The following is a 10,006-nucleotide window of genomic DNA, read 5'->3' on the forward strand; positions in this document are numbered from 1 at the left end:
CTCTTCATATGTACCCAAAGATGCAGCGGTTTTAGGACAGGTCACTTTAAAGGGAAACCATGCTAATACAGAGAGCACTCTCTTAATTTAGCTGCATTTTGGTGCTGGAACAGTTTTTCAACAATCAGAACATTTGGTCCCAAAGTGTGTCAATAAACTTTTCTGGTTCCTACATCTTCTCTTAAATCAAATTCACTTCATGCTCTTTTGATATATATATATATATATATATATATATATATATATATATATATATATATATGATTTCACTTTTTCCATCACATTAAATCAGATGTGTTATTGTACTGTAAACAACCAAAATTATGTAAAATGTTTAGTGAGAGCATTCTACAGAAGGGAGACAAAAGGAAAACAGAACAAAGTTCCAAGTTTTAAAATGTGTCATCAACCAAGTAATTTACTGTGAAAATAATGCAATTACAATCTCAAGCAATTTCGAGCACTTTATTCAAAATCCAAGCACTTTCCAAACCTTGAAAATACTATATTAAAAAAAAAAAAAAAAAAATCAAACATTTTCAAGGATTTCAAGCACCCATAGTATTTTTCTGTTGGAGCCCTTTTTAAGCTTCAAGCCCTGGGAGTTGTAACCATGATGCAGAGAGGGTAATTGAGACAGTATCTGGAATTAACTGTTAAAACACCAACACAATTCACATCATGTACTCAGAGCACACATGCATTAACCTGTGGATGAAATACATGGTGTGACAATACTCTGAAAAAACCTAGATATTCAGATATTTCAATTCTATATTAGGAATTGGACTAGGACTTTTTGATATATATCAGTGTTACATTATGTGTTATAACTAAGAAGTATCAGCTGTAAAGCAATATGTATCAGCCTTAATAAATAAATGATGGAAACAAAAACCTCTTGGTAGTGGACTCACACTTTTGTAAACCACTGTATATGTGTGGATTAAAAATCAACTGCTCAGCTAAATGACTATTTTATGAAAACTCAAGGACCCAATACAGGTATATTCATGCTGACACAGCCTGATGCTGGATGGACCTGTGCTTGGTTCAAGCTTTGACCAAAGTCAACCCCAAATCCAGCGATAAAGAAGGTGTGAGTGTTTCCGCCCTAACAGGTCCAACAAAACTGCTGCAGGAGAGCTAGAGAAATGTCAGTCAGTACACCCGCAGGCAGTCCATCGTGGGGGTCTGATCACCCAACATAAGTGAAAACACCAGTGTAGGTGCAGAGCTCTTCTCCAACACTAATCTTCAGAAATGTGAAAACACATCTTTATGTCTTACTTTTGTCCCTCTCTCCCCAATAGGCCAATAAGACACAACTTTCGTCTATCAAAACGGAATACAACAAGCAAAGTGTTGTTCTGCACATGCATAATAAAGAAATTTAAGTGTTTTTGAATTTTGATGTAGATGGCCTACTGTTTAGTTTAAAAGAACACTATTTAAAATTAAAATGCTGTTTTCCAATTTCTTCAGATTAGTGTGGACATTTGTAACCAAAATGCAATGTGTATTCACTGAAAAAACCACCTAGCATTCTTAGTTAGCTGTTTTTTTTTTTTTTTTTTGTGCAGTCGTTTGGACCCTCAAGACTCAGCATGGATGGTTGCTTTATGTACTGGGCATGGATGATTTAACCAAAACTATGTGAGGAGAATCTGGCTAGAGCATGAGGAGAAGATAAGGACTTTTTAAATTTTAAATAAAACAAAAGACGACCCAATAAGGCAAAGTCATCCAGAAGGAGGCAATACTAATACTAGTACCAATACCACATCCATATATATACACTCCTGATCAAAATCTTAAGACTAGTTGAGAAATTGCAAGAATTTACATTTTGCACTCTTGGATCTTAAAAAGGTTCTAAGTAGAGCTTCAAAATGCAAAAAGAAGAAATGGGAGTGAGACAAAAAAAAAAAAAAAAAAAAAAAAAAAGAGTAAGCAATTTATTGCAAACAACTATTAAACTGAAATGGGCTGTTCATCAGCTGATCAAAGGTTTAAGACCACTGCCTTTAAAAGCCCAAATCTTCGCAAAAATGTGGATTCAGTGTCATTTTCTGTCAGGTATCTACACTGTCATATGTATATATATATATATATATATATATCAGCCTTATAAATCAACCATAGTAGGCTAAAAATGACAACCCTCACACTTGTGGCATGTGACACAAACTTTCATTTTCAGTCTCATGCTCTCACACTGCCCAAAAAATTCTCATGCCAAAACACTGCGATAGTAGAGACGAACATACCTGGTCAAAGTCTGCCAGCTATGCAGCAATGGTTAAACCAAATGAATGCTGTATATTATAACCTCACCATTCATTACAGTGGACATCATAAAATGGGCTTTTATTTCATGCTACAGAGTGTTCAAATTCACTAAAATGTCACTGAGAGCATTCATCTGAAAAGGACACAAAAAAATCACAAAGTCACGTGAGTTTTTAACTGCTATTTCAAACTGTCCACAGAGTCAACAGACCGCAAAGCCAGAGCAACATTTTAGGGTCAACTTGTGCAACAGCTCAGTCTCCCCTGTAGACATAATTTATAAAGCTAATGTTAGCTATTCATACTGTGGACATAATTCTGTCACTTAATATGAATTCAAGAACAGGCAATGTAATATACATACATGACTTGTGCATTTCCAGGGGACTGCCCATTGGTCTGATGGTGCATTATACCGAAACCCCAATAGTCTGAAAAATGGTTTATAAAAGCTTAAACAAGGGTCTCCTCAGGTTAAGGTTTGGGTAAATGGGTAGATGCATTCCCAATGGGACATTTTTCAGACTGCACACTATGTGCTTGATGGTCATTCTCTCACCCTCAAGAAATGGAAATGTTTTTGTGCTTTTGTCCTCTTTTCTTGCATGTAAACATGCTTTCAAATGGCTTGAACATATATCTTGCACTCTCTACCCCCAGCCTGAACCCACTGGGGGGAGTCTGGGCACCTGACCTACTGTTGAGTGGGTGGTCAGGTGCATAGTACCTTCCCAATGGAATAGGGCCACTACCATTGTCTCATTGTCTGTTCCTTGTATACTGTCTGTATGTCTGTGTGTGTAATTAAAAAAAAAAAAAAAAAAAAAAGGAAACAAATCATAGCAGACTCACCTGACAAAAAATATGCAAAAGGGCTCAGAAATCCACATTATACTGTTTCTAATAGGGGACAATAATAAATAGAATACTTAAGGCCATGTTATATTAATACGAATGATCAACAGGTTTTGTAAAACACACAGGAGATATGTACAGACGGGTAATGAAGGAAAAACAACATAAAGTGTGTCAGTGTGTCCCTCCAGTAGAGTTTCAGAGACTTGTAGAGTCTATGCCAAGGCACACTGAAGCTCCTCTGGTGGCTCATGGTGGCCCAACACTTTACTAAGACATTACATTATTCATTTAATTTGTCGCCCATCTGTATATATATTTACTTAATTATTTTATTTACATTAACATCACATTTACATTACAAACTTACTGCAAATTCTATGTTACCACGCAAGATACAGAAGATGAGCAATATAAGCCAAATGCAAGTGCCCCCACACAAATGGTTGAATATTGACCAGCACCTTTTGCAATGCAGCTCAAATGCTTACTCATTAGTTTGTCTCATTGACCGAATGCACCTTGTCATCCAGTAATCTGTGTCATTTTGGTTTATACAATGAAAAAGAAAGCATCAGCTGGACAACACTGTAGAGATGGTAGAACCACTTACAGTATGTACTTGTTGGTTATGAGATGTCTTGAATTTCAGCATTGGGTTAGAACACTAAATCACACAAGAAAAAAAGAAAAACTTCCAATACCAAGTCAATGAAAGGAGCAACCACCCCCACCCTCCCACCCCACAAACACACACACACACACACACACACACACACACACACACACAAACACACACAGGAGTCTACCACCCTCGAGTAAACATTAAAAGACAAGGAGGTTCTCTCCATCCAAAGGGAAGAAAAGCTGTGCAAACTTATGTGCACCCGTCTTGATGTTGGAGTTCATTTGCACTGAAAGACTTAGACCAGGCATTGTTGCTTCACAGCAAGGACTCGCATTCTACCTCAGCCTCCAGTGAAAAGAGCTGTTAATGCCTCAAGAGGTTTAATAGCACCACGAATAAACCAAAGTCCAGAAAAGCCTTTGGAATTTGAGAGCTGATTACTCACAACAACATACTTCAGCAAGAAGACCACCTTTGCTTCTTTTTCTTTTTTTCCTCTTGGCCGTTGTCAAAAGAACTTTCCTAAAACACTTTGAATGCTTTGATTTGAATGGGTGCTAGTTAGTGTTGATTTTTTTTTTTATGAAAGTGTTGCACTGTGTGAGCTACTATTCTCATTGTATTTTGTAAATTTTTAAATAATGAGGAAAATTTCTGCTGGTAAGTCAATCAAATATAGCAATAATAATAATAATTAAAAAAATGTCCTGATAGTATGCTCATTGACTAACAATTGTGTTTAATATATTTGCTTCACTGTTTTCACAGGTCTTTATCAAAGGTTCATCATCATTAGAGCAACATACATTTTCATCTTGTAGTGTCATTAGCGTCAAGTGTCCCTGGTGAGATTGGTTGTGCATAGCTATGGCTTTTGGTGACCTTCTTGAGCAGGTGGGGGCCACAGGGCGCTTCCAGGTCTTGCATGTCACCTTCCTCTGCCTGCCTATGTTTATGATGGCCAGTCAGAACCTGCTGCAGAACTTTGTGGCTGCCGTGCCCCCTCATTATTGCAGCGAGCACAGAAACCTCTCTCAATCCCAGCTGAGCCCAGAGGAAGCGCTGCTGATTACGGTACCGCTGGACAAGAGCGGAAAGCCAGAGAGGTGCCAGCGTTACATTGCGCCACAGTGGCACCTCCTGGCTAAAAACAGGACCTCCAATCCAGAGGAGGAGGAAAACACAGACAGCGGTTTTGATGTTGACCTTCAAGGATGCACAGATGGATGGTCATACAATATGACTGAGATGACCTCAACTATCATATCTGATGTAGGAGTGTATACGTCTTTTTCAAAGCTTTCGAATCAACCTTTTACATGCTACAAACTTTTAAATGTTGTGTTCCCTTGTGTCATCTTGTATTTATTTCAGTGGCATTTAGTGTGTGATCTGCGCCCTTTGAAGCAGATGGCACAAACCATCTATATGGGAGGCGTGCTCGTAGGATCTATTGTCTTTGGAAGTCTTGCCGACAGGTAAATTCAACTAACAGTGCTGTTTTTACATTGAAATATATTATTTAGCAGTCACATATTGTTATAATATGTATTTGCAACTTTTTGTGCATCTTTAATTAGTATAACTTTTATACATTTTTGAATAAATATAAAAGATGAGAAGAGATTCCAACTTGTTTGGAGTGGTTTTGTTCATGAATGTCATGCTGGTCCCGACTTGTTTATTTATGTGAAACAGTTTAACAAGTGAAGGATTGTGAAAGCAAGTATCCTTAATCTGATCTCTCTGACCTCACTCTTTACACATACCTGTGGCTCCTAGATACGGTCGACGCATCCTTGTGCTTATCTCTAACCTGGTCATGGCAATAGGAGGGACGTGTGCTGCTTTCTCTACCTCCTTCTCCCTCTTTTGCCTCTTCCGTTTTGTTTGTGGCATGGCCCTGTCTGGAAGTGGACTCAACAGTCTTTCACTCAGTAAGTGAACTGGAATCCGTATGGCATAGCAAAAATTATGTTCAGAACGGGATAAGTAAATTTGCGTAGAATAGTGAATTTTGAAAAGAGTAATGATGCTACGCTGATAACATTCAACAGAACAGTTCAAAATATGTCATTAATGGAAAGCTATAATAGCTATAAAAGAATTAGGGCCACTTTAAATTGACTCAGTGCCCCTAGAAATATCCACCTCTACCCACACATCTTGGTTTCTCTCTAACTGCTACCCTTTAGGTACAGGCACTTGGTATGCTCCCAAACTTTGTTTTGGGAACTTCCCAAGATTGTAACAAACATTGAAGAGTCTGAGGTTGATGGAATCTGACAAGGAAGACACATTGCCTGACTCTCCAGCGTATGGTACTTTTTTTTTTTTTTTTTTTTTTTTTTTTTTTTTTTTTTTTGCACTTTAAGGTGGTCTGAGCTCGTTGTCCAAAAAAAAAAAAAAAAAAAAAAAAGTCTAGAAAAAATGCAAAGACTCTGACTTTATTTTAACAATGATTGCTGCTTTGCTATTTTTTTTTTTATTTGTTTATTCATTTTTGGTCATATTTGCTATGTACCCTCAATGTGATTAGCAACATTTTCTGAGTGGTTTGTAGTGTAACCAGCTATTTTTTCCAAAGGGAATCTTGGCTGTAGCTTAAGCCACTTTAAGCTGCTAAGCATGTAGCTTGTCAAGCTGTTCCCCAACACCACTTAGGAGTGCTACATTTCTATTGCAGTACACTACCCTAAATCACCTCATGCTGACAACTTTGGTTTTTATTTTTTTATTATTTTTTTTTTACTGATTTTAACTAGCATGCCATGGACTTTAATGTATTGGTATTTGTTTTTAGAGCACCGTTTTGCAACAGTACTGTTATCGCACTTGGTATGGGGCCCAAACTATGGTTAGGTTGTGGTTGGCTGCCTGACTCCCTGCCCCTGGAAATTCCTCATAAGACTTGGTTTCTATATCTGCATTTCTTTTTTTATGGGACTGACAGGTTGGTCTGCTTGTGATGCTACAGGGGAGGTCCAGGGGTCAAAATGAACAGATCTGATCCTCTAGGCAGCATGAATGTTGTCACCAAATTTCACAGTGATCCAGCAAATATATTCAGCAGTCAGCCATTAGGTCCACTCTGGACCTAATGGCCTACCGATCCTTTGAACATTGTGTTCTGTGGTTTTCTTATTTCCAGTTCTGGAGTGGATTCCCACTCGTGTGCGGACTGTGGTGGGTACAGGCACAGGTTACTGTTACACAATAGGACAGCTGATCCTGGCAGCTATAGCCTACTTCACCCGGGACTGGCGGCGGTTAACTTTGGCTGTCTCCTTACCCTTCTATGTCTCCTTCCTCTACTCATGGTGAGAAGTGCAACACTGATTTTCACAACAAGAACTAAAAAAGAAAAGTTAATGATGCAGATTTTGTTTTGTACAGGTGGTTTCTCGAATCTGCCAGATGGTTAGTCCTGAAAAATAAGTCTGAGCAAGCTCTCAAGAACCTCAAAAGTGTGGCCCGCATTAATGGACGCTCTGAAGAGGGAAACAAAATTGACCTTGAAGTAAGGGACTACTATGTGTTTTGGTTGCTAGCTATCACTAGCTATCTCAGTGTAAGATAATAGTTTTGATTCATAATGATCTGTCTTCATATGTAGATGCTGCAGGAATCCATGAAGAAAGAACTGTCGTGTTCTCAGGGCTCCTACTCCATGTTGGACCTGTTCCGAACTCCCACCATGAGGACGATGACTATATGCCTCAGTGCCGTCTGGTAGATTTCTTGCTTTTATGTTGGAATTCAACACACCATACTATGTGATGATTTTCAAATTGCAATGACACTACCTTGACCCTGCTGTGTTCCTAATTCAGGCTATCAACAAGTTTTGCCTACTATGGTCTTGCCATGGATCTACAAAAATTTGGAGTGGACATCTACTTAATCCAAGTGATCTTTGGAGCTGTTGATATCCCTGCAAAAGTAGTCATAACTTTGTCTATGTGTTTTGCTGGGCGAAGGCCATCACAATGTGCTGCGCTGATCATGGCTGGAGTCGCTATTTTGCTGAACCTGGTGGTGCCCTATGGTATGTTGTGCTAAGTACGATTATAAGTAAATTACACGTCTATAAAATGGGTTACCGTACAACTGTGGCATTGTACTGCCGCCCCAAGTGTGTGAACTGACTGATTTTTCACTACTGTGCAGAGAAACAGACAGCACGCACCTGTCTAGCTGTAGTGGGTAAGGGTTGTCTTGCTGCCTCCTTCAGCTGCTGCTACCTTTACGCTGGAGAGCTTTTCCCAACCGTCATTCGGTAAGTCTTATTCATCACTGTATTCATTTATTTCCATGAAATAACAGGTCATGGATGTTATGGATATTTCCCAACCAACACCGCATCCATCCCTGCAGACCCCGGCCGCAAATTAGATAATTCAAATTCCTGTTTTTACAGCTTTTGCTGTGTACAAATATGACCTCCTACAGTCCTGTTGTTTTTGTTGACCTCGTGACCTTAAATTTAGTGCTGGCATCAGGCCAGACTTTGAATTTGTGAACACAAAAACCTTTAATAACATTTTCCTTTAAAATTAATTGTGTAGCTACATAATCATAAGGTGTCAGTGATGATTCAGGTGATTTCAGGGTATACACACATATCTAGCCTTTATGAATTTTTCCACTGTCTGATGGAGTTTAGCAGGAAGTCACTAGAGGCATGAAAATGTTGTCTGTGCCTTTATAAAACATTTCACAGGGATTAATTTAAAATAGGTGAAGAGTCTTTTAATCCCTTGACTGATTAACTCAATCCCTTGACTGATTAATTAATTAATTAAGCATGAGTTTGGTTGATATGCCTGTGAATAGTCTTTTATGGTCATCCAATATTTTTTTTCTTCATCAGACAGAGTGGCATGGGTTGGGTGTCCATGATGGCTCGCATAGGGGCCATGGTGGCACCCATGGTGCTGCTCCTTGACGACTATATACCATGGCTTCCAGGCTTAATCTATGGAGGAGCTCCAATCCTAAGTGGGGTGGCTGCAATATTTCTGCCAGAAACACTCGGTGTACCCTTACCTGACACAATACAAGATGTAGAAGACAGGTAAGAGCCTGTTCCTACAGGGATAGTGACTGGTTTTGTTCCTATGTATAAAATTGACATTATTTGAGTCCCAAAGTCAATACATCAAGTCTAGCATTTGTGGAATTTAATGAACAATCTCTAGGGTTTGGCATATTGGAGGTAAGGAGAATAATGTTCACAATGTAGTCAGGACGGAAACAAGAATACAAGAGGAAAAACGCACATATATCCAAAATAACTTCTTTTATTATCAAATGCAGGGGATCTGGGAGGAGCTCCAAAACGTCACCAAAAAAGGAAACAGTATTCTTGCAAGATATCCAGGATAATTTGCTAAAGTAGGCTGCCTGAGGACGTTCACTATGCTCCCAACATTTCTGCTAATATTGTTCTTCAAATGGAGTGGGTGTCACTTTTTCTCTGGTTTGTTTGGTTTGTATCAAGTTCACTGTGTCATGTTACTGCTGGAAAAATGGATTTGTAATGTTATTTTGGTCAAATGCAGTGAAATGTGAAGTGGCAAACAATTTTCAGACCTTTGTTTATTTGTTACACAATAGCCTTGATAACTGCACCCCAGAGAATGTTTCTTGTGAAGTTACATGATTCACCTTTTCCCTCTTCATATGTACCCTGAAGATTGAAGGGAAACCATGCAAGTACAGTACGAACTCAAACAATGTAGCTGCATTTTGTTGCTGGGATAGTTTTTCAACACTCAGCCAAAGTGCTTCACTAAACTCTTCTGATGTCTGTATGAACAACTGGAAAATGTTTTCAATTGAAGCCTCTTCCCAAGTTAAAACACTAGCAGTAGCAAATGAAATAAATCATTTAAACACACAATTGCACTGTGTATTATGAGTATACATGATTTAATATTTGAATGAAACCCATGATAATGTAATGTTTCATACAGGAATTTTCTTAATGGACTAGAAAGTTTGATATGCGTTCCTGACAAGGACATATCAGCTATTGAGAGAAATTTGTATTGGCTTTTTGCTTTATTTTTTAAAATATCAACTGCTAAACTGAAATATTGTTTTTTTATAAGCCCTCTCTCCATTTAAGATTGAGCTAGTGTGGTGAGTTAAGGATCAGTGGCACCTGCTGGCTATTTGGTTGGATGGGGCTACAGTCAATTATTTGATCTATCTCTCACAGAGTAA

At 38.5% G+C, this 10,006-nt stretch overlaps 1 protein-coding gene across 1 annotated transcript; it reads left to right on the plus strand.

Annotated features, from left to right (window-relative positions):
* Positions 1–4,642: 4,642 nt before the first annotated feature.
* On the plus strand, positions 4,643–10,006 carry LOC115371527 (solute carrier family 22 member 6-like). Its single transcript, XM_030068953.1, has 10 exons — positions 4,643–5,047; positions 5,150–5,253; positions 5,558–5,712; positions 6,927–7,095; positions 7,172–7,295; positions 7,392–7,507; positions 7,609–7,823; positions 7,946–8,054; positions 8,649–8,852; positions 9,095–10,006. The coding sequence occupies exons 1-10, from the start codon at positions 4,643–4,645 to the stop codon at positions 9,174–9,176; spliced, it is 1,683 nt and encodes a 560-aa protein (XP_029924813.1). The 3' UTR covers positions 9,177–10,006.

The sequence above is a fragment of the Myripristis murdjan genome, chromosome 14 (assembly GCF_902150065.1).
Source record: "Myripristis murdjan chromosome 14, fMyrMur1.1, whole genome shotgun sequence".
Lineage (NCBI taxonomy): Eukaryota > Metazoa > Chordata > Actinopteri > Holocentriformes > Holocentridae > Myripristis > Myripristis murdjan.